The sequence below is a fragment of the Nomascus leucogenys genome, chromosome 16 (assembly GCF_006542625.1).
Source record: "Nomascus leucogenys isolate Asia chromosome 16, Asia_NLE_v1, whole genome shotgun sequence".
NCBI lineage: Eukaryota > Metazoa > Chordata > Mammalia > Primates > Hylobatidae > Nomascus > Nomascus leucogenys.
In genome coordinates, this window is record NC_044396.1 from 3,936,269 (window position 1) to 3,962,755 (window position 26,487).

General features: G+C 36.1%; 1 protein-coding gene across 2 annotated transcripts in view; it reads right to left on the reverse strand.

The window, feature by feature from the left end:
* The window catches only part of PREX2 (phosphatidylinositol-3,4,5-trisphosphate dependent Rac exchange factor 2), a 280,879-nt gene that overhangs the window by 178,470 nt on the left and 75,922 nt on the right, over positions 1-26,487 (reverse strand). For both annotated transcript variants that reach the window (XM_003274806.4, XM_003274807.2), the window contains exons 5-8: positions 25,620-25,721; positions 22,292-22,453; positions 14,605-14,738; positions 7,975-8,078 (exon numbers count right to left, since the gene is read on the reverse strand). In XM_003274806.4, the coding sequence (XP_003274854.2) occupies positions 7,975-8,078; positions 14,605-14,738; positions 22,292-22,453; positions 25,620-25,721 (502 nt within the window). The remainder of the gene's footprint in view (positions 1-7,974; positions 8,079-14,604; positions 14,739-22,291; positions 22,454-25,619; positions 25,722-26,487) is intronic.

The following is a 26,487-nucleotide window of genomic DNA, read 5'->3' on the forward strand; positions in this document are numbered from 1 at the left end:
ACGCCAAAGCGTTATCATCATACATGGTCAAGACATATACTCTTTAAAGCCACTTCATTCCATTTAAGTCACATAAATAGAAACTTATACAAAATTTTTGAAGATAAATTGACATTTAATTGTCTTTTTTGATATCTCACTATAATTTTGGGTAAACTGTCCTGCTGGATTTGAAAATGTCAACAGCAAACCCTATACTGTAGCTCTCTGGCTAACAGCAGGTAGAGAATAGTGACATAACTTGCAAACGACCTTTACTGGCATGACAGTCCCTGCAAAGCAAACATCCCAAGATGGAAAAATCTATGACAGAGGCCTGAGTCAGCACCTGTACCAATTAAAGTGACCCTTTTCATGTGTCTCTCCTGAAAGTCATTCAGCAGCAAAGGCCAGTGTTGAGGAGGTAAGCCACAAGAAAGTTAAAGGTGGTTTAGAAAATGACTTTGTGGCACTTTGCTTGTTTTGTTCTTTTTTTTCCTCAGATGATCTATTTTATTAAGTTTTTGAGTAGAAACAGATGTGCTTGGCACTCATTCTCCCAAAATCTGGTTCCCATAGTCTTTTTCATTAGCTCCAAAATCACTACACATTATATAAGGTCAGACTAATAATACCACAAATCCATTATCAAATGATGCTGTTCAGTTGTGGAGTCTTTAAAGCTTCCAGATTACTTTTGAGTCAAAATAGAATGACATTAGACATTAGTCTGTATTTTATATAGGTGCCATAATCCATGAATAATCAAAAATGACTTCTGATAATACAGAGATTTAAACTGGCCGATACTTCCCTCCCAAAAAATTACAAGCAATTTTTAAAAAGATTTTTTGTACTTTTATTACCTTTATGTGTTTAATTCATGTTCCCACCCTACACAAAGTAGGAGAACTTCATAATTCATGTCAGATAAGTATTCATGAGCATTAGTAGGAAAACAAGAATATTACTTCATAATTACAGTGCAATCCCCCCTTAATATCTATAAAAATAACCAACTGAGAAATTATGATAAACTGGTGGGAAAAAATTCAGAAATTCTCAAATTCTACACGTTTAGAACTCTTCCCCCAACCCCTAACCACATGTAACCTAACAAGACCAGAATCACATACAAGCCCAAGCTATTTTTCAGGCTGTCTTCTCTCTGTTCAAGTCAGGCCATGATTAGCCAAGTGAACCTTGCACCTGCAGCTTAAAAGATCTCACATGGCCACTCAAGTTATTATACCTTTAACCATTACTCTGCATAAAGAAAACCACGGTAGCCAAATGCAGCCTAGAGTCCTAAACACTGGACTTACTCTAAAATGAACACAGTGTAGCCCTCCCACAGAGCACACGGAACACAAGTTCATGTGCCAAAATCATCCGGGTCATGCTCCTGCCACTGCACAGGTGTACCCCGGGGCCAGCCATCTCTATAACAGGGGGTTTTCCTTCCTCTCTTTCCTGGATTGAGTCTGGTCACTGGCCTCTTCACACCCTGCTGGCCGTCCCTCAAATATTTTTCATCAGGCCACTTCTTAGCTCAAAAGCCACCCATTGGGTGTCTCACCGCTGAATCAAGTCAAAACTACATGTAGACTTTGCTTTAAAGATTCTTCCCAAAACAACTCAACTCTGTCTAACTCGTTCTATTTTCCACTACGTTCTAATGCGTTCCCACCATGCTTTTCTTGTCTGCTGCTTTCCTGGCCGTCCTGTGAATACTTACATATTCCCCAAGCTGAGTTTTTCATCAAGCTACCCCACTCTCCTCTCTGCCTCACAGATTCTTACTCCTCTTGAAAGTGGACCCATCTCCTCCATGAAGCCTGGCTTGACCAATTGAGCCTGTGCATACAAATTTCTTTTGGAAAGCACATAATTCAACTCAGAATCAGATAAGTGAGCATGTGATTGATCACACGTGGCTATTGTTTCAATGTACAGAAACAAAGATCATTAGCTGACTGTAAAATCTACTAATATAGTTTGGGTCTGTGTTCCTGCACAAATCTCATGTCAAATTGTAATCCCCAAAGCTGGAGGTGAAGCCTGGTGGGAGGAGATTGGGTAATGGGGAAGAATTTCCCCTTTGGTGCTGTTCTCATGATAGTGAGTGAGTTATCGTGAGATCTGGTTGTTTAAAAGTGTAGAGAACCTCCCCCACCCCTCTCTCATGCTCTGGCCAGGACGACATGCCAGCTTCCCCTTCACCTTCCACCATGATTTTAAGTATACTGGGGCCTCCCCAGCCACATGAACTAAACAGCCCACAGAACCGTCATCCAATTAAACCTCTTTTCTTTATAAATTACCCAGTCTCAGGTAGTGATAGCAGTGCAGGAATGGACTAATACATCCACTGTCTCAAATAACAGCTTAATTGCTGCACTAATATTTTAAAAGAACAGCTTGTGTAAAGTAATTTCAAATGAAGAAATAATGTTCCTTTTTAAAGTTTATATGCTAGCTAATTTCTATCACACCAATTTTAAAAATTGTAAGTAATTTTAAACATATATATATATGCACATACATAAACACACATATACAATTGAATACACATACCACAGGCCTCAAAATGCAGTATACATACTTCATAATAGCATCAAAATTACCAAATATTATACAAAATAAGCAATTGCTTCTCATTTTTTCAAAAGATAGTGACATATAAATAGCTTCACAATTTTAATCATAGCACATTGTTCAATATATTCATACTTCAAAATAAAAATTAAACTTATCCCTAAAGAACACCCTCACTAAAGTCATTAAAAAGTCCAACACTGCTTTGTACTTAGTCAGAATTTTGTTTAAAAAATTTAAATGGAAGAATAATTTATTAAATGGCAAATGCAGGAATTTCCAAGTTTCAATGGATCTAAAATATTAATTTTATAGGAAGAATAGATTTTAAATTGCCATTCTTTAAATGTGGAATATCCAAATTCAACAGTCTTTAGTCACTGATTTCTTCCAAAAACAGAAAAATCCAAGGGACAGACCTGAACAAGTCACGAATTACTTCAAGCTATACAGTTTGCAAATTCCTTGCTCTTATTTCAGTACAGTTTCATATAATGAGATGGGATTTTTCCAAAACTGATACACTGTAAATCTCAGTGGATGTGCCAGTATTCTTTCAATAAATTTGCATTTCAATAAGATGGAAAATATCCAAGTATTATAAACAGGCTAAGAAACAGAAGAAATTGCCAGACTATATTATGGAAAACATCAAGAAACTGATGTCTAAATAATGTATTCAATCCTCGCCCTGGAGATCAACACTGTGAATGCATCAATTTCTAAGGGAAACTTTAAAACTTATAATTTGTTCACAAATATTTAACATTGAGAAAAATTTTTTGAATAAATCTTTGATTTTTATCAAATAATAGAAGAAAAATTTCCAGCATCCCAAATAGCATATGATATTATTTTTGGCAAAAAAAAAAAAAGATTCTAATTGACTTTTCCTTTTAAAAATCTAAAAAGTAGTTCATCCCTTAACCTTTCTGAACTCCAAAATATACTCCCTTAAATAACATTGAAAATGTATTAGAAAAAAAAACTATCATATTCTTATATTCTTTTCAACATTGTTAAGCCATTGTTACTTTGTAATTAAGAACATATTCAATCCAGCTTACGCAACAATACTACAGTTGTGAAAGTAACTGGTTTATCTAGTCAGTCGACTGGTATGCTACAATAAATGCTATTTTTGGTGATAAGGCATGAAGATAAAGATGAGGACTATTGAGATAATACAGGTACTTGATTTAAGTGAAAAAGGATACAAAATTATAAAGTTCACATTTCCAAGCATTTTTAAATCTATGCATGAAAAGGAAAATTGCAGGAAATATTTTGTATATAGTCTTATGTGTTTGTCTTTGTATGACATTATTAGCTACTGTTTTTTGCCTTTCTATTTTTCTGCAATGTCCAAAGTTTCTTTAATAAGCACAATTTAATTTTATAAAAATAATGTATTTAACATATTAGAATAGTTTCAAATATTTACATCTAAAGGGAGAGCTAAATTTTTTTAAATTGACTTACTTTTAAAGAACACCTTAAGAATAAAAATTTTTCATCTTATCCAATTCATTTTTGACGAATATATTGAAATCTATGGTATGCCCAACACTGAACTACAGACCACATTTTCTAAAGGTCAACATTCTTGCCCTCTGTCCAACCGTAGAAATAAACTAGTGCTTAAGAGAGAATACTAATGATCTGGTACTACTTTCTGAACGGTTTTCCAGGCATGCACTATAAAAATTACCATGAAAATTAATTCTAGGAAGTTCAATAGCTTTCCTACTGTTGCCTTTAAGCTGAATTTTCTTTATAGCATCATGATCAAACTAGTAGTCCCAGAAAGAATGTTCAAAGAATAACTTAGATTCACTGAGAGTTGAAATCTGAAGAATGGTTGAATGGAAATTTGGCCACAAATGCAAAGGTCAACATCTGCCTTGAATATAGGAATTAATTAATAACATAGACAGACTTAAATAAATACATATACAAATTTTTGCACTTTTGCACATCATACCATCATTTAAATTTCTTTCTATACTAAGATATAACTATGATATACACCAAGTCATTAATTATTATGAATAAAATTACAATAATATTATTTATCAAAAGATTTGAGATGTTTACATGTTGGCTGAAAACTTTAGTCTCATCCCAAGTGCAATTATTTTTTCTGCAAGTTTTGAGCTATATCAATGCAATTAGTCATCTGATAGAGCTTCTTCCTTAGAAAACTATTCTATCATACATAGAGTATAGAAAAATACTCAGTATTTGTATAATTCAAATGGAAGAAAAACTTTTCCATTCCATTTTCCATCACAAGTTCTAAGTGCCAGGCCCAGTGTTGCATGCTGGTAGTCCCAGATACTGAGGCTGGGTTGAGAGAATCATGGGTTCAAGTCCAGCCTGGGCAAGATAATGAGACTCCTCACCAACACTCCATCTCAATTTAAAAAAGGGAAAAAGTTCTAAGCATGCTTAAAAAAAATATATATATATATATATATATATATCAATTCATCCATTTTATTATTTATAACTAAATGTGGAATAGGTGTTTGTTTTTTCTTTTGGCAATGACAGATGAGCCTGATATTATCTGTTTATCCCTCATTTAACTTATCCAGGGGCCAAGTATGGGGAGTACTTGGCATAGGGACATTAATCAGCTCTGCTGAGATCCATCTGCATCAGAGCTTCATGCGTGAAGTAAAAAATACAGCAGACTTAAAACCTGAGCTCATCAAAAAGAAATGAAGATGCTATGCTGGAAATGACCAAGGAAACAACAAAGGGAGAAAGTTCATGCAGCATCCAGATCACTTCTGGGTGCAACCAAACTCAACCTCCATACGCTGATGCCTTGTTCCTTCACTGCTCTCCACTTGGTCCTTCTCTATGTCACAAAGCATGTACATGGAAGCCCAGCAAACTTAACTCTAGCTCCAGCTCTCACCTAGTCAGCTTGGTAAAAACGGGCAAGTTAGTTCTTAAATCTGGCCTCATTTCTATCATCTGAAATTCCAGTAGAGTACATTAATTGATCATCAAGATCCTGTCCATCTTCAAAATTTCTATTCAATTTCCAAGTCTGAGACCCCCCAGAAACCTAGTGGATATAGCCATGAGAAAACTAAATTTTCCTTGCAGGAAACTAGGGTGTGGTATCCAGTTGCAGCCTGAAAATTCTTTAAGTGACCTTGTAGCAACCAGGTACAGCCAAATTCCTGCTACATGCTGCTTATATATATATTCAAGAAAAAGTAAAGAGGGGGAAAGCCCCAGTTGAATAATACAAAGTCTAATAAATGTCTTCATCTTACTTTAAAGAAAATCAAGCCTGCGAATTTGTGTCAAGAGGGTCCATTGGACAACTAATTTATGACAACTAAATATCCTGCAATTTCGTGTCTTTCTTCTAATTCATACACAACAAGGTCTTAGGCCCTGCCTTCCACAATGCTTTTGCCCTCAGGAACTGGGGACCTGTAGGCTGGAATCTTACTAGTGTCAGCAAAACTTTTAGGTGGAATTGAATCCAAGAACCATCTGTGCAATTCAAGTCACCCTTCGTAGGATCTCATTCCCTTACCATCTGGCCCAGATACACTGGAAGACAGCATTTTATGGCCATGCCTCCAGAGGTCCTGGGCTCTTACATCTCTTTATCTAGTTCTCCAGCTGCCCAAAAGCACAGTAATCATAGTAATCACTATCACAACTCAGTCAGACCACCAATGCAGATGGCACTAATAGTGGCACTCACATCACGGGGAGGTTGAAGGGAGAAGGTGGGACATAAGGGGTGGATATTCAATCTCTCAGGAAATAAGGCCAGGGACTCTATGCCCATGGGAAAGCCTAAAAGTGGAAGAAAATAAAGGAATCGCCCAAGCAACAGTGGAGAGATGGTCCCATTACAGGTAATCAGGTCCAATAAAGAACAGAGTAGAAGTTTTTAGTGTTTTTCTTTTACTATCTGACTTCCTCCCAACTTCCTCCCAGGTTCAAAGCTGGGCATTTGAGTAGTCTCTTGAATATTCAGGTTACAGAGGCAAGACAGCTCTTAGCATGTAAGACAGATAACATTTCTAAATGTCACTATATAGTCTTCTTAGAAAGCACAGAATAAATTACTGCTACCTTGTAAAAAATAATGTGTACATCCTGCTATGGAAAGATAGCCGACTAGGTCCCACATGTTAGCATGGGAGTATCTGCAATTGCATTACAGTCTGTAGCATAGAAAGGGATTTGAAATGGGATATCTACCTGTGCCAACTGTCTGGCAACTCCACACCATCCCACAGTTAGCCACTGAGGAACCTCTCTACTGGATGAACACAATAGCATGGCTCCGAAGCTGAGTGCTCAGTCTCAGGCACCACCTGAGTTTTGCTCTTTGCATTCCTTTTTCCCTCACCTACAGCAATCACAGTTCATTATTTTAAGTACCTGACAATTTATTCAGATGCTAACAATGGTATTGAGAAATTGCCTACAGGTGAACATTTGAAATTCTGTGCTTCTGACAGATTATACATATTCTTCTCCCCTCTGGGACCCCAGAATGACAATGAAGGTATGTGAGAGGTGGAGGGAGCGGATCTGTGTCCCAATCCCATACGTATAACGAATATTACCAAACTTTAGCAACGGTTGGTATACTGCATTTCATCTTGTCTTTTCTCGTAGAAGCATATTTTTTAAATTCTAACTAAAATCATTGGGGAAAAATGGAATTTACTTTACTAAGTATTTATTTTAGACACAACTTTTTTTCCAAATAGAAAGTACAATTTATTTTAACTTTATTTTACTTAATGTTTGTGACTAATCATGACTTCATAAATTAGCTTATTAAATCTCATACTTTCAAATCTATGAAGCAAAATGTTACTACCTTTGAGTAATAAGATATTTAAAACAAGCATTTAAAACTACACAAACCACCTCCATCCACAGTTTGCTTACAAGAAAATTGACAACCTGTCTATATGAATAACAACTACATAGCTACGACAAACCTATAGTTTGCTATATTATACAGCGAATATATTATAGGAACAAAACATCACTGATATGCTTATAAAAGAGTATAACTAAAGAAAATTCATTCATTAACTGTTTTCTGCACAGTGCTCTCTGTTCCAGTCCCGTGAATGCCATGGGACACTACTCGGCTATTTCTCTGTATCTATGTTTCATGTTAGTGTGTTTTGGCTATATATAATTTTCCACTTTCACAGGAGTCCTCCCCTCCCTTATCTCACCTTTCTCTTTCCTCTACCCAACCACTTTACCTAACAAAGTATTTCTAAGCTCTAATACATGGCAGGTGAATTATCCAAGTGAGAAATCTGTCTTACAAAGGAGTTTTCTATTTACTATTGGCATCCCATTTAAAATCTACAAATCACTTACCGGTGCCATCATCCACATTCTCCACTTCCATCACCTCCGTGTTGATCCTGCCACGAAAAAGGTACCGATGTCCATCTGTAGATGCCTTGCTGTTCTTCAACCGTCTTAGGATGGAATTAAATCACAAAGACTTTGTTACTAAACAATGTAAAGCAATGTCAAAACAATGTATTTTAAGCAATTCTTTGAAAAGAGACACCAATTCAGTCGACAATATCAAACATTAGACTCCTGGTGATCTTTCCATTTGTCCTCCCATTCATAACAGCACCGGTTGCTTTAATGAAGTATGCAACTTGCATACTAATTTTTAAAAATAAATTCAAGTTTTAAGCTAAGGATAGTACACACGTGGGAGAGTGAGTATGTGCCTTTGCTCAGTATAAGACGTTAGCGGTGCCCAATCAGACTCTGACAGACACTAACAACTGGCCATTTTAAAATTTCATTTGAGTTTGTTTCACCTTCATGACTCATTTTTCAGTAACTAGCTTGTAATTTCCAGTTAGTACTTATGATCAAAGAATTCAAAGAATTAGCTGTGCTGGAGGTTCTTAAGCTCAGTGATATCCAGCTATAAAAATATTTCTCTTATCATATTTTTATAATATAATCACTGTATACTTGTTGAACAAGTCTCTTAATACCTTTGCAATCCTTCATAAAGGCCTTACTTATTTCTAAAATACCCAAAACATTTCAAAACTGTGTGTATATTACATCTAGTGCCAGCTTTTAATCTTAAAATGTATGTAACACAAAGTCAAAAATCCAGGTTTACGGATGACCATTTCTAACAATGAATTAGGAAGTTATATATGTTTGTATTTGAATCATTAAGCACACAGGAAAAAACATTTTTTCAATGTTTTTCTTTCATTAAGTTAAACAGGAAAAATTCTAAGAAATGATTCAAGGAGATTAAAAAATACCTGGCCACTCAAGAGATTTCCATTGACCTTGACTATTCAATGGGACTCGATGACAAAATCTGGCTAATAATTTAACATAGTTGAATAATGATTAATGTGTTGTGTTATGTAGACACACCCAGCACAAGTTAAGATGTAGCTGTACACAAAACTACAACGCCCCCTCTTCATCTCCCGTGCAGTTAGATACCTGCCCTGGTGTGGATAGGGTAGGCCAGGGACATATCTCCAGATGCTATCACACTCTCTGGGCTCCTTCCTTGGAAAAAAATGCATATTCCTGACTTAGCTGTCCTCAAGCCTCATCCAAAAAATGCATATTCCTGACTTAGCTGTCCTGAAGCCTCATCCAAACTTAGTAGTCCTTCATCTCTACTAAAGAAAACTAAGCAAATCGATTCATTAGTCTGACTGGACAGTTTGTCAGCCCCAGACCTTCATCACCTTGCACTCCCCATGTTCATTTTGAAAGCAGCCTCTAAATGTTCTTCATTAATACGCATAAATCAATGCTATAAATTAGGAATTCATCCCAGGTAGCTATGAAAATTGGCCTCACAGGAGGTTGACTATAGAGAGGAATGCAGATCAGACTTGGATATTTATTTAAATAAATATATTTATTTAAATCACAGTAACATGAAACATAGATACAGAGAAGTAGCCGAGTAGTGTCCCATGGCATTCACGGGACTGGAACAGAGAGCACTGTGCAGAAAACAGTTAATGAATGAATTTTCTTTAGTTATACTGTTTTATAAGCATATCAACGATGTTTTGTTCCTATAATATATTCACTGTATAATATAGCAAACTATAGATTTGTCTTAGCTATGTAGTTGTTATTCATATAGAGGTAAAAGTATTAATCTATTACCTATTACCTATTTAAATGCAGGTAACTAATATGCAGGTATTATTTCCAGCTGGAAAATAGTATCATGGTGTTTTGAAAAATATAATTTCTTGTAAGTTGGTACATCTAACTTAAAACCAACCATATTGAAAAGACTTAATATCCTTAACAGTTTTAGTCACAGACAAAATAAACATGGATTATATATAAGAATCCATCACTTAGTTCTATTTTCAACATATCAATTTTTTATTATCTTACTGTGAACTCTGTATGGGTTTTGTATATTTCTCTTAGGCTGCAGATATTAATACTCAACACAAAATTCCAGTAAGTGTTTGATCAATTCTATAATTCTTAGCTCAGATAGATTTTGATCTCTTCAGAAAATGGCTCTACTGAAGCTTAAAGACTGAAAAGCCTATAGTTTGAAAATAATTCTGCTGCATAGTATAATATTGCAAATTTAAATGTCTTGATTCTATTATCTAATTCCTAATTATGTGTTGTAATGGTCACCAGGACACATATACAAGAGTGTATACAATAGCAGAAAAACTCGGGACAACCCTAAAACCCATTGATAAGAGGATGAATAATTAAATTGTGATACATTCAACTAATGAAATATTATGCAGCAGGTAAAATGAATAAATTTTTGCTACACACAAAATGGATATATATGTTTAGAAACTATGTTGAATACAAATTATAAATTGCAAGAAACTAAAAACACTATGATACTATTTTTTAAAACTCATAAACAAGCCAAACTAAGCAATATCATGTTATACATATCAAATACTACATCATAACTTTTTTTAAAAACTAGTTTCTCCTGAGATTAATAATATTAGAAATATCCAGAGCAAGGATGTCTAATCTAGCACGCTGTTATTTAAAGAATGTAATTCTAGAATTAGGTTCATCAAGTCTCTAGTTCATATAATTACAACATTATGGAAGTTTGTAAAAGGCTCCCTTTACTCATATTTTCTGAAAGATCTCTATATCTTAGAAAGTATATGCTGAGGTGAAGTTCATAAAGGAGTGAAGTATTCTAAGTGAAGAGAACAGATGGTTTGTTCAAGCAGCTTCTCCAGTCCCGGAAGGGAAGGGACATGTTGAACTATTTTGTTATTTCCATTTCTAACCACTCTGTATTTGGTCTGCATAATACATTCATTAAGGGCATTTGCTAAAAAAGCAGGATTTTAACTTTGTTAAACTTTTCCTGTGTTTAATGTGCAATTCCAGTCATAAGACCATATAATATCATGATTTGTCCACTAATGTTAATTTTGCAAAAGATTTGGGTCTTGATGGTAGGCATAGATAAAGATGGGATCAATTTTAATGAAAAAAGATTTCATTCTCAAACGGGGACCTTTAATAATTGCACTAAAACACCTTGATTCACATTACAGTTTCTTAATGAGTAACACACAAGTAAAATAACAACCTCTCCTACATCTTCCAAAAGCCAATTTCTATTAATCTCAATCTTGCTATCAAACACAGAGAACCTAGAAGAGCATAATAAAAGATTCATTTTCACATGTGGTAAAAAGGAATTTTAAAAAACTCATTAGAATAAAGATGTCAATAATTTAATTACTTTTTGGCTCTAATCCTAATCTGTTCCCTCTCATGAAGACATATGTTGTATTCCTATATTTTCTCAGCTTATATAATGGCATTTTTGAATTAATGTCTCTTACTAGGGAATTCTAATACTACAATCCACATGGCAGAATTACCATATACCATCATCATAGCTACCAAGTGTTTGCTAACTTGCTCTGGGCATCTTGATAACTGATTTAAGAAGACTCATTATAAGATGAAGAATAACTCTCCCTTAAGTCTGTCTTATAAATCAGTCGGTTTTGTGTCTCTAATTCTCACTCTACCAGAAAATATTTGACTATAGTTTTCTAAATGCTGAATCTGGAATAAATAGTCATTTAAAATCTTGTACTTTCAACTACCGCTTTACCTTTAAATTGAATGAACCCACTGGTACCATTTCACTAAAACAAATGTGTCCTATATATGGTTAGGGTGAAGTATGTAAAGGCTCAGGAAACTTCTCAATTAAATGCCACTCTATTATTTTGCTTAAAATCAACATGCAAAAAAATTTTCCCAAGAGTTTAAGAAAACATCCCATAAAGTAAGAACATTCTCAAGAAAAAAGTATATTCATGCTTTAAAACAAATAGCATTATATCAATAACATTAATACACAAATTATTTACATTAATGATGGCTAAGCTCTACAGGGGACTAGTTTGTGTTCCATTCACTCATTCATTGATTCTGTGCTTCTTAGCTGTCTATCACAGGTCTGCTCCAATTTCCAGAGAAATTGCATTGAAGGAGCAATAAGGCCCCTGTTCTCATGAACCTCGCAGTCTAATCTAGTAAAGGTGACAGGAAGTAAACAAACGAATTATGAAAGAAATAGCAAGTGACATGTGCTTTCCCGATATTGATAGCGACTGTGAGGCCACATTAGATGGGATGGTCAGGGAAGACACTACAGAGTGAGTGATTTTTAAGTGAGATCTGAAAGCCACAAAGAATCTGGCCATGGAAAACTCAAACGACAGGGCACACTGGGAAGGGAAACAGTCAGTACAAAGGCCCTAAGAAAGGAGGACATGTGGCATAATCAAGGGATGGGAGAAAGAGAAGGCTAAAGGAAGGAGGGAGGTATTGTGTTTGGAGAAATGGGATGTGATGATGTGAGAGGCAGGCAGGAGCTGGACCAGGCAGAATTTTGTAAACTAGGGTAAGGAGTGTGAATTTTATTCTAGGTGGGGCCAAGCACGGTGGCTAATGCCTATAGTCCCAGCACTTTGGGAGGCTGAAATGGGAGGATTGTTGTGGCCAGGAGTTCGAAACCAGCCTGGGAAACACAGTGAGACCTTGTCTGTACTGAAAAACAAAATCAGCTGGGTGTGGCAGCATGCACCTATCGTGCCAATTACTTGGGAGCCTGAGGCAGGAAAATTGCTTGAGCCCAGAAGTTCAAGGTTGTAGAGAGCTGTGATCATACCATTGCACTCTATCCTGCCTGGTCAACAGAGCAAGACCCTGTCTCAAAACAAAACAAACAAACAAAAAAGAACTTTATTCTAGAAAGCCAATGAGGGCTTTGAGCAAGGTGACAACATGATCTGATTTGTTTTATAAAAGTTGCTCTGGTTTCTGTGGAGAGCATAAATTGTGGAGGCGTAAGAAAAGATACGGTGAGTCAGTTAGGAGACAACTGTTGTCACCAAAGGGGGATCCTGGTGGCCTGGAGCAGAGTAGCAATGATGATGGAGAGATGTGGAGAGATGTTTGTAAGTTTTCAATGCAGATGCAGGAAGATTTTCTAATGGATTGGATGTGGGATGTTGAGGGAAAAACAGGAACCAAGGCTAACTCGTAATTTTTGGAATTGAGAAAACAATAGAAAGGGAAAGCTGGGAGAGGAGTGACTTTAGGAAGGGGAACCCAGAATCCCATTTCTTCCATGTTGTGGTTGAGACTCCTCATGGCCATCACAACAGGCAGGAAGTAGGAGTCGAGAATGTTGGGCTAAGGATAGAGATTTGAGAGCAACTGACACAGATGTGGGACATGAGTGATGGGACTGGATAAAATCAGCTGGGAACGACTATGAAGAGGGAAAAGGAGTCAAATGCAGAGCCCCACTCCAATATCCAGCCAAGAGAGTGGGGTATAATCACATTAAAGAGAAGAGAGTGTTTGGGGAAGGTAGGATTGCTCAGCTAAGTTACAGGCTGCTACAAAAACAAGCAAAACCTTAAAGAGCAGAAAAGTGACCACTGGAGTAAGAAGCACAGTAGTGCTTCTTACAGAGATTCTGATGGGAGTAGCTCAGTGGAGGAGAGTGAACAAAGACCTTGCTGAATGTTGCTCATGCCAGAATAGCAAGTGAGAAAGTAGAAAAAGTGCCAACATAAAACTCCTGCAAGAAAGTCTGCTATGAAGGGTGACGGTGTGATACAAGACAAAGGACTTTTAAAATTTGAGATAGATCTTTGACAATGTTTGGAGTCAGAATAGCTGAAGTGACAATACCAGAGGAAGAGAGCTAGGAGGATGGAGGATGATATTCAGAGTAGAATGTCTGAAATGGAGATTTCAATTTTATGACTATTGGTATGGACAAGGTAAAAGTCTCCTAGGATAGGAGACTCAGGTGTAACGGCAGAAAGACTCACTGCAGGTGAAGAGACAGTGGGCTTTCAGGTCCAAAATTCTGGATAGATCATCCATGTGAGTTTTGAACACTCCCAAAATGGCAACAGGAGTAGGGTAGAAAGAAAATGATGCAAGAGCTAGAGAAATCACAAATTCATGTATGACAGTGAGGTATTACGTGTTCTATAAAGGGGTGATGAGGGAAAGGTAGTGGAGAGGAAAGACTCATGGCATGAACTTCACATGTGCTGGGATTCTTGAAGGAAGAGGGGGAAATGATTGGGAAACAAGATTAGGAAGCAAGGAAGACACACCGGCCTCTCCTCCAGGGCCTGAGATATGTGGGTTAGGAACAAACTGCACCTCTCCTCAAGAGGGCTCTGAGGACCCAGCATCATCAGATGACAGTGACATTTCAGTTTAGGTTTTACAAGAAGGTGAAGCAAACAATCAGAGAGCAGACTGAATATATGTGAAGAAATGCGCTGATGGATGATGGGTTCTGGGAATCACAGAGAGAAAGGCAGAAACTGTGAGCTACCTTGGATGAGTTCTGGGAAGCACAGAGGGAAAGGGAGAAACTGTGACCACTTCTGAAGTGTGACCTGCTTAGGATCTTACCTGTGTTTTCTTTTGCAGTACACCAAAAGATTATCGAAAAGAAAAAACACCCGCTCTTGAATATTTCCAGAAGAAATTTTCAGTAAGACTCCACACATTAGCATTTCAGTGCAGGTGTCAGTGATGTTGGACCCCTAAGTCAGGAGAAATGCAATTAGTGTCTGCTTACTTGGTTGACACTTCTGTATGTAATTATTTTTCTACTTACAATTATGGTTGTTTTTATTTTAAGAAGCAATCTATGCACAGGCTAAAGTGCAAACAGTAGAGATAGTCATACACTGATTGGAGGGCCCCTAACCCCCCAGTTTCCCCCTGATCAGTCTGAGCAGACAGAACCAACCACTGTTAAGAGATTTTGTGTCTCCTTCCAGGTGTGTTGTGTACATACACAAGCATATAGAATACATGTCACCAATGTCATGTTGAAAGGAGATGACTTCAAATTAATTCATAATGTTAACAATTAGAATTTCTCTTTCTTTTTTCTCTTTTTCCTCAGTATGTTGGAAAAACGGGCTCCACAGGCACAAAGTACATGAAATTGTCTAAATTTTTAGCAGGTCTCAATTTATATATCCACCCTTAGGATGGAGAAAAGAAAAGAAACAAAAAGAGAAAAATTATTTAAAGGGAGCAACTTTCCACAGAGCCTTTCACCCTATTTACTAGGCACACTAGCTAATTAAATAAGTGTTTATAGCATGCCCATACAAAGTGTTTATAGCATGCCCATACAAAGGCACACTAGCTAATTCAATAAGTGTTTATAGCATGCCCATCAAGATTACACGACTAGTGACAAAAGTGATTCTTAACACAAGCACTGGCCACTAGAACTGAAGAGGAGCCACAAGATGGAAGGAGCCTGGGCCCTAAATCATCAACAGAGGAAAGCTGCCCCCTGAGTTGGACACGAGCATCGGATTGTGGTGGGAGATGCACAGAAATGACTATTTTGAGCCATTATAAATATTATAGTCTATTTGTTTCTACAACCTAATCTATCATAACTAATGCACTGACTTGGACCAAAAAAAGAAAAAGGACATTTTCCATAAAGATCTATATGTGTGCTCTGCAAGAGACTTTCAGTTTCAACTATATAAAGATTCTTTAAATCTGGAGTAAATTTCTAATTTTTGTTTAACTCAATGTTTCTATTTTTAATGTTTCATATTTAAAATTTAGAACATTAATTTTAAATTTCATATTTCCACAATAATCACTGATAATAGTTTCTCTGGTTAAGTAAAAATTTAATTACAATGACAACTAATACCTACAATGACAACTCAAACTTCCAAAATGGGGAATTAATTAAGAGAGTTTTTTAATATTAATTTGATTATCTTTATATTGCAAATTTTAGACATTTTCCTTTATTATTTCTTCTTTTTTTTTTCTGAAATGGAGTTTCGCTCTTGTTGCCCAGGCTGGAGTGCAATGGCGTGATATTGGCTCACCGCAACCTCCGCCTCCTGGAAAGCGATTCTCCTGCCTCAGCCTCCCAAGTAGCTAGGATTACAGGCATGCCACCACGCCCAGCTAATTTTATACTTTTAGTAGAGACAGGGCTTCTCCATGTTGGTCAGGCAGGTCTTGAACTCTCGACCTCAGGTGATCCACCCACCTCAGCCTCCCAAAGTGCAGGGATTACAGGCATAAGCCACCACACCCGGCTATTCCTTTATTATTTCTTTTCATCCTGAAAGTGGATATACAAATGAAGGTTTGGCACAAAAAAAAAAATTACAGAATTTCACGCACTTTATCATGTGTTCATTAAGCAAAGTGGTTTTAATTTATAGCAATTTCACAACATGTACAGAATAGCTCTCCCTTAGACCATTTCTTATGATGACCCATATAAGCCAAACCCGGATGATAAGTTGTTACATTATGAAAGGGTTACTGCAGATATCATCTTAATTTTCACATTAAATAAATCTCCCGAGTACCTCAAATTAACATATGCAGATATTAGTAGATGCATTCTTAACAAAACATTTCCTGACTTGTTGATAATTATCTTTCTTAATAAATGGAAGGAGTATTTTATATAAAATTGAGCTAACTATTATGACATCGTTATCTTACAACTGATTGAAAGTGCTGCTACAATCAATCAAACTGCTATGTCTTTTTCCTCCACCCTGTTCGTTAGTTTGAGTTTTTGAATCACCCGTCCAAATTGATACAAGAAACTCTCAAGCCCCTTGCTAATATACAGACCTATTCTATCTAAGGCATTATTATAAATCCCCATCAGCTCCTCACTCCTGATCAAAAAACAGAGTACGATTGACTGACCTCTTTAAGGTCAACACTTCTTTTTATAAGCAACCCAAATCATCAGTTTAGTCAATTATTAATCAAATTTTTAGTAAACAAGGACAAGAACAACCACTGATAGTTTCTAGAATTCACGGTTATGCCGCAAAGTGTATCTCACAATATACACATAACTTCGGTGAGATTGTGTTTTACTGAATCTGACTGGGATGTTTCTGTCACTGAGATGATGTACCTTTAACACTTAAAGCAGGCTTCAAGAATTAGTGCAATATCACCTTTCACCACCTTCTACCACAGTAATCTACCGTCATGGCATGAAATATCTTTCTTGAGTAATTAAATAATTCCCTAAGAATTGTTAATGTACTAAAGGATTCTATGTCAAAATGTGCAGATTTGTCTAAAAATATTATCCTAACACAGCAGCTTACAGCATTTTCCTTTATACTGCATTTATCTTTTAAACTCTAAAGAACATCCACCATGCCTCTGATTTCCCATGGTTTAAATCTGTGCATTATCTCTAGGATAATGGCGGGCAAAAATCATTAAGAACTGTTTAACCACATATATGTATGAACTGACTGCGGAGAGAAATTACAATCTTGGAAAAGACGAAAGATGACAGGAGGCCTTGAAACATCCCCACTCGTATACAATGCATCAGCAGACAAAGATCTAACAGAGCTAGATCCATTCACAGTGGAAGAAAAGAAAATTGACAAGACCGACAACTAGAATGTGCTTCATAAGAGAATAGTTTTGATATCAAAGGAGTCTCTTAAAAAATTGATGAAGCATTTGAACATTCTTACAAAGATAAATCTTTAAAAAATACTATGGAAACAAACACATAAAATAAAGAATATTATATTGTCTTATCATAAAATGTTTGACCTGCCCCAAAAAAGACTCAGCATTTGATTTGCTCTTTTTGAGGTTAAAATTATTAACTAAAATTATAATCTGATTTCTGTGACATATAAAACAAATAATATAAATTTTCATTTTACCAAGATAAAGTCCCATTAAACCTTCCCCCCTTCCACTTCATTGAAATTTTGTGCCTCTTTTAAACTGGATTCATTTTCAGTGGTCTTTTTCCAGAACCACTTATCCTCAAATAACAAAGATTATATATAAATCAATTCTATCTCAAGGTAGAAGATGAATTCGTATCTGCCAAATCACCTCGTACAGAGGACAAAAAGAAACAAGTCCCAGCACTAAGCTCTGGAAGACTCACATCCATGAAATAACAAGAAACATGACCTGAAGTCAATACACTGTCAGGCACAAATTCAATCAAATGGAAGCAGCAAACAGATTCCAAAACCAACAAGAAGTAATTTTTAAATGGTCCTGTAGCACTGTATTTTTCCATGTAAAAAGGTAATAAAGAAATGTCCAATTTCTTTCTGTGTCTCTTTACTCTCTAAAACACAATATTTATCTTGAATCTCATTTATCCCAACACCTTCATGTATTAATAATTCCTTCTCTTATCTTTTATCGTAATAGTGTTTTCCATATTTGAGAGATCAATTCCAAACAGGCATATCAAGGACTTAAAGCTGAATTAATGACAACGTAATGTTTATTGATACTCCCTTGTCAAAATACTTCAGTATAGCTCCAAAGGCTACAGTTATCATTACAACACAATCAATCAACCAACACACAGACAGAGAATGATCCTGTTCTATGAAATGAATCAGTGACTCTGATTAAACAGCTAATAAACTTCTCTTCCAAGGCATATTAATCAGTGCCCCACAATCACCTTCACTAGACTATCTTGTAGAATGTTCTGAATGTTGCATAACTTATATGACTGAGATATAATAAATTACACGACTGAGATATAATAAATTATACTAATAAAAGGCATAACTTCAAAAATGAACAAATAAAACATACACTATAGATTTTCTGTGGTGGCAGTTACTACATAAATGCTGACAAAAATCTAATTTCGATAATCAACTTACTATTAAAAGACAAGCAGGAAAACAAACTTAATCCAAAGAATTTGCCAAATTTGTATCTGAGTGGATATAATAGCACGTAGTAAGGAATATAAGCTTTAGAATCAAGCTGCCTGTTTTCAGATCTAAATGTTGTCACCTGTTAGTTATAAGAACTCGGGTACGTTAAATAGCCTTCATTTTTAAAATCTGTTCAATGGAGAGTATAGCATCTCAGCCAACTGTGGAGATGATTATAACTCATTGTACGTGATTATAACGCATACAATGGAGAGTCAGTATTTCCCCAAAAAGAAATTGGAGGACTGGCAGTCAAGATCCTCTGCCCTTCCCTTAGCAAATTTACCCAGGCAAGATTAGCTGAATCTTGGATTTTGATCTTCAGTCTTGACTGTAGTCATATAAAGATGGAAAAAATTATTAGAGCCTATTCATTTTAGCTAGGGCATGGATGAGACTGTCAAATAATTTCAGCTGCCTAGACACCCGTCTCAGGTCTGACACTGTAGCTTTTGTATTGACTCTGCAAGCTACCCAATCTTTTAAACTAATTTTTCTTTTAGTTTCTGTTGCTTAGAACCATATAACCCTAAGTACTATAATACCTTCAGTAGATAGATGCATGTATTAGACAAATGAGGGGAATTTTTTAAAGATTTAAAATACCACCTCATATTTGCATAGCATTTTACAGTATTCAAAGCACTTTTACTTATTTCATTTGACTTCCGCAATAATCCACACACTATGTAGGAGAGGTATTCTATATCATTCCCAAACAAAGGGTTAGAGTCCAGACTAAAAACCAACTCTGCTCAAAAGCCATGCTTTTCTCGCTGTCATTTGTTTTGCAAACAATAAATTTCAATTGCTTGTTTACCTAAATTCAACATTCAGGAATGTAAATAATTTCGTAGAACAAAATACTAGATAGGCACATTGTGCCTAAGAGATTTTATTGTTTAAAACAAAAGCTTTCATTTGATTAACAGTGAAGTAAGTCCCCGGATAATTAAGTGAGAGAATAATCCACCTATAATAGAAACAATGCAAATTCATGGTTGTATCAGACTTGGATTCCATCAAATAGAATTTTAGTTACTGGAGGAACAATGTCCTCCCTAAGGAGGCCCTGAAGGTGGTCTGCAGGAGCCTGTGGAAGGAGCTGGAGAGGGAGCTGTTTCCTAGCATGAGCCCCAGGCTCCTAACCTCAAAAACTTGTCAGGGAACTCTGCATTCTGTCATGCCACCCTACATCTGAACTCCCTGTCCTAACCCTAAGGCAGCCTCTCCACAGACGCACAAAGCTTCTGCAGGCTGAGCAAGGATCCCCATTAGCAAGTCAAAGACAGCTCTTCAACTCATTACAGCTTCCTCCCAGGGCCTGAATTCAGCCTGTGTGACTCTGTGTCCTTACAGAGAGTCCTATGAGACTAGCAATTTCTCCTAAACTCCCCAGAAGGGACCAGGCCTTAAAACCAAGCTCACCCCCTCGATGGGGTGGTGGACTGGGACAGGCAATGGAGTTCTTACACAAATTGCCAAACCCACTGACTGGGCCCTGCTCCAAGCTGCACTCCCTCAAAGTCCCAAAACTCCCAATCTCTATATGGCTGTCTTTCGCAATCATTGTCAAATCCTACTCAAGTAGAATTTATGTTGCCACTTCTTCTTGGAACCACTTTCTTGGAACCCAACTTTCATATTATCTCCCCTGTGCCTCCTGGAACTCTGCAGAGTTCAAAAACGAGGGCTATTTAACTTACCCAAGTTCTTATACCTAACAAGTGGCAAAATTCTCTCTAATTTCTCTGAATACACAACAGAATTCCTTAACTCCATCCAGTTGTCTCTGTTTCAATGCCCCATTTTCTCTTGCACTCAGAATGTTGTAAAACCATGAAGCTGGTGAAGTCAGGCACCCTCGGTTGTGGGCTACATATGATATAGTTCCACCTACATTCATTCTTCCTTTGAGTAACTGGTGTATACTGTGTAAACAATATCAATAACTTTTAAGGAATCTCTCATTTCTGCAGTACACTCAATTTTTAGGATATACGCCAGGATGAAACAAAATTATGACAGATTCCATTTCCTTAGAGTGCCGAAAAAAATCTCTGAAGTTTTTGTTTTAAGTAAAAGGCCTGGCACATTTCACTGACAAATTCTGCAATTTAAAGCAAGTTCGGTTTTTCTTCCAGTGTTTGAGTGACAACAGAACTCCAAAAGCAAACTTGAGTCCATTTTTCTCATTGCAGCAGGACAACAGCTCCCCAGGAAAGAAATTATCATCATGAATCAACTGTAAAACACACAACCATTTTAGCCGCCTGAAAGAGGCAGCATTCATGCTGAATGTGAGGGCACTCCGGACACTTGAAATGGAAAGAGTTGGACAAAGAAACCGCTAGGTCAACCCCAGTTAGCATTTTAAAAGATTCATAGGAGAGAAGGGACAAACAGAAGAATTCCTTAAGGTCAATGTTTGAGGTTTCTTTGCATATCTGGGTGAACATAATTTTAGGTCCAAATGAAAAATAACATATCGAAGGTAAGAAACAAATTCATCTAAAGCCTTAAAGATAAAAGCAATCCACTTTGTTTTATGTGATACAGTATTTGGCTAGGAGCATTTTCAATCTTTCCTACACTTAAAAATTATCTTAATTGCTTACTTTATAACAAGAAAAAATTTAACCTAGTCCAAAGCTTATACTCATATAAATTAAGGCAATGTAATGACAGAATTTTAGTTCATTCTTTGCATAGTAGTAAAGTAACATAGGACTCCAACCCCATGAAATAACTGGGAATCAAAGTTACCATTAGCTGCAAACATTTTACAGATTTTGAACTATGCTCTTTTTTTGGCATAAAAAAAAATTTCCTTAATGACTCAGGAAGCCATAACATTTTCATCTTGAATAAACCTTAAAAATAAGATCATAGCCAGTTCCTTCAGTTATAAATGAAGAAATCAAAACAAACAGGTTAAGCGAACACCTAATTTAGAGTCTGAAAGTAATATCACAGCACACCTACTGAACTTTCCTTCCCTTCTTCACTCTCCCAGGATTCAGGCTATGTACTTATAGCCAAAGTTAAGGGAGGAACAGGATCATCATGATGCATAAATGCTAAAATATTAAAGCTTACAGCCCACATAGTATCTATTGGCTCCATCACAAACTTCTTGGATCAAGGTTAACTCAATTAACCACCACCTTAAAGATACTTTAAAATAATGATGAAAGTGAGCACTTTTCAGAATTGACTATAGTCCTCAAGTAATATCTAAGAAAATGACCATTTATGGTTCCATCCAATGCCAGTAATTCTGCACAAGGCCTGCAACATAAAACTATCTTAAGCTCGATTGTCAAGCAACGTGAATGTACCTCCCAGCCTTCAATGTGAGACTGCCATTCCTCTAAAACTTCTAGCTTCTCCATCTGTCTCTTGGCCTCGTTTATGTTGGAACAGACAGCTTTCATGGCTTGGAGGGCTTCCACCACTGCTGCATAGTCACTGTGTTTCCGCGGAGTCCGCTTCAGCAACTCCTGTTTATACACAAAAAAACAAATCGCCCTTTGATCTTCAGTTTTCTGGTACAGCAGGTTCAGACTGACCGGGAAATGAAAATTGCAAAGATCGTGAGAGCCACTTCCATAAGTGACATCACAAATTCCTCTAAGATTAAGATCAAAAACAAAAGTTCGAATCAATGAGTAAGTGTAACCCAAATGCACATTTTTGCAGTCACTTTAATTTTTCCTCAAACTTACTTTGTTTTTAAAAATTAAATTAGTTTCCTCCTTTCGAATGGTCAAATATCTTACTGGGAGCATAAATATTTATGTTTTTAATAATTTGACTGTTGTTCTAACAGAAGCACATCTTTATATGTTAATTTCATTTTTCTAGAGTCTTTAACAGAATAACAAATCTTTAAGTATGTCATAATTTCAAAAATAATTTAAACATCCTATTTTCTAATATTTTTGAGAAACTATAAAACTATGTCATAAACAAAGTAAAATTTTAAAATAATGTCTTAAACTACAACAAGATAATTTAAAAATTCTACAATACTCCATCATTAAAGGAGCAATTTATGCTGTTTTCCCCAATTACTCAGGCTTATTCTATGTGACGAATGAACTGCCATATACCCCTCAATAGCTTCCTTTTCTGTTTTTGGTATTTAGGGGATTTGGAGGGTCTTTTTATTTATATTTTTCCCACTCATTAAAACTAGAATAATCTTTAATCTCTTAAACATATTGAAAGCCCTTGTTAGTTGTTTAAAAGCACAAAATTAAACATCTTCACCCACTGTCTAGACAGTTGGGACCACATTGCTTTTTAATTAGTCATGTGTTTCCTTACTATGGTTGCCATCATCACGTAACTAACACAATTACAGAAATCCTGAGGCAAGTCTTGAAAAGAATTTTCTAAATTCTCAACAAACAGTGGGAAAATAATTCAGTTGTTATATTCTTTTGAGTTCTGTCATTGTTGAAAACTCTGCCATAAACTTGGACCCTAAATTCGTTATGTTCACACCTTGTTCTGCAGAGCTAACACCAGAGGAATACATATTATATTATTCCCAAGACAAGGTTTAAAAGTTATGCTGGATCACAAATCCATAAATGAGACATGCAGGCTTCTCCAGAAACTCTAAAGAGTAGAGGCACCTGTGGTGCCTCTATGTCAAGTGGTCAAGTCAGTCTGCAGGCCATAATTTGGGGTCCAATTGTCTAAGGAGTTGAATATGAATTTATATAATGTGAAATAGTGAGAGAAAACCATCACTCACAATCTCTTGGCCATTACTTGCTAAGAACCCAATGTTGATTGACCAACTCAATAATTTCAAGCTCCACAAATAACATCAATGTATCTTTTCCTAACACTACAGCCTAATCCATATAATATTTTTTCTGAATAAATAAAACCACTCTAAAACAAAGAAAATCCCAGCAGAATTTTTCAGCTGATCGTACAGCAGAGACAAATATCAATGCCAATGTATCTACTACATGAGTTAACAGTTTTTGCATGTTGCTTTGTGGAGATAATCTACCAGAAAAGGGAAAGGAGGTCATCCATCCACTGCTTGAAGGGGCTCTGAACTGACCTTCTGGCTAAGAAAGGATGCATCCACGATGCTTTCTTTTGGGAGGTCAGTTCAAATACCTGAGTTCATCCCCAATCAGAAATGAGTAATTTAGAGTAACCACTTTGTCATGATGTAACCTTTTAATCTCCCTATCCCTTCTTAAATCCCCTGGGATTCCAAAATCAGGGTCAGGAATAACTGCAGTTATGAATACACATGCAAACTGAGTCAAGTCAGAGGTCTGTAGGGATTCTCAGAAAGAAAGGAGACACATTTGCAACAATACTCCCTCTGCAGAGCTGGGGACTCCTGTGTCAGCCTCTGTGGCTTTTTATGGCTTAAGCAAGCAATGCTAGACTTTTATTTCTTTAATAAGGAACAAATATTTTCAAATAAAATTTACACAGATACCCAATTTATGGAATTGACAAGAGTTGTATTAAACTATATTTTTAGTTCAAATTCAACATTTATTTCTTAAAAAGCATATCAATAAAAATACTAGTTAATATGCCTCTAGTATTTCTGAGTATTTTGTGAAGTTTAGATGCCGAGTAGTAATTTATATATGAAAATAAATCAGAATCAAATAGATATGAATAATAATGGCTAATACTTATAAAGCACATACTATGCTAATTGTTTATATAAAATAGTTAATCATTATCGTTATATAATCCTATATATATGCATATATATGTATTCAGAATACACATGCATACATACATACATGTATTCCCATAGGTCTGTGCTATAATTTCATCATCATCATAATCATCATCTCTATTTCATAAACGAAAAACCAAGGCATTAAGAGGTTCGATTACATGCCCAGTAAGCACAATACTTGGGATTTAAACTCAGAGTTCATGTGCTTAACCACTATCCCAGGCTGCCCATCCTGATGTTTCGGTTCCAAAAAATATAGTTTCAAAAATTGCTATCTTGACCTATTCATAGGTCCCTTGCAGTAAGGGCAGTAGTTGGCACCTTACAGTATATTTTTCATAATAAAAATTGTGGTTACTATAATGAGGCAACAAACCTACAACCATTAGTAGGATGTTTTACATCTTCTAGAGGCAATGTTTTCTTAGCAATCTCATTCCACATTCTATCATTTATTGTTTCATGTGACCCACACTATTCCCTTGAATAGTAATTTTAAATCCTAGTTATGCAATTATATAATTTTGACCTTAATTTCATTAGCATCACAAAGTCACCAAAGTTTAAGGAGATCAAAAATATACCAGCAGTGGATTTATTTAAAATAAAAGACCCTGCAAAATGCTATATAAACTAGTCATAATGAACTTAATGGGATCTATCTTGAAGCTAATGCATTTCCTCTAAATGAAACTTAAACAAATATGTTTTATACAAAGAGCACCAAAAGCTCTTTCAGTGGCTTTTCCACTGAACATCTGTTTCCTACACTATATATAAATTTGTGACAAAATGGCCACTTTTTTCCAATACTTATGGTCTACCCTTTCTTTAGAATATCAGACTCTTTAAAATAATTTTTTAAAAAGATCATCAGCAAAATATGTAGGTACAAGGAAATGGCTACAATGAGGTAGCACATAAAATACCTTCAAAATAAGAGGGTACTTGCATATTCTTTGTATTGGTGTTACTAAATATCCTTCCAAGGGAACATCTGTGTTCTTCCGTCCTCCAAGCAGCATGCAGTTCTGGGGTGAAAATAATCAAAATTAATTACATTTTTAAAAATCTCACGCTGTGAAACTTTCTTCTACCATAAAATGCTGAAAACTAGTGAAAGCACATGTCTTCACATACTTTCTTTCTCTAAGAAGAGCATATTCAGTCACAAACACTCACAGAGAGACAAAGAGAAATACTAGTTACAGAACTGCGTTTTGAATCTGTATCTTAAAAATTAATGCACCTATATTCTCCTGAGTATGAAGTCTGAGGAAAAAGAGATGGGAAAGAGATAGAGAGATGAATGAATGGATGGATTAATGGATGGATAAGTGGTGGATAAACAGATGATTGACACATAAATAGATAGATTGATTTTGCTTATAAAGAAAGGTGTATTATGTTGTAGAAGGGCAAGTATCAAGACAGTTGGGTTCTAACTCAGGCTCTGCAACTGACAAGTGATACAACTTGGGCTGATTTCAGAATTCTAGTTTTCCTCTCCATAAATAGGGCAGGTTTTAAGCAAGTGATCTCTGAGTCACTTTTTTGCTATCACACTGCACCAAAGACACTGGGCAGCCAGTGTCAGAGAAGGAGGTCAGATAGGATCTCCACAGAGGCAAGATGAGTGAGGAAATCTCAAAATCAGGAATCAGAGTGGGGTGAAACTGAAGCAGCTTTCATTGATGATAAAGTGGTGGTCAAGAGAAAACTGACTCCAATAAAAAAAAAAGCCTTCACCTTCATAAACAACATGCAATGAAACAGACTTGAAACTTGCCTAAACCT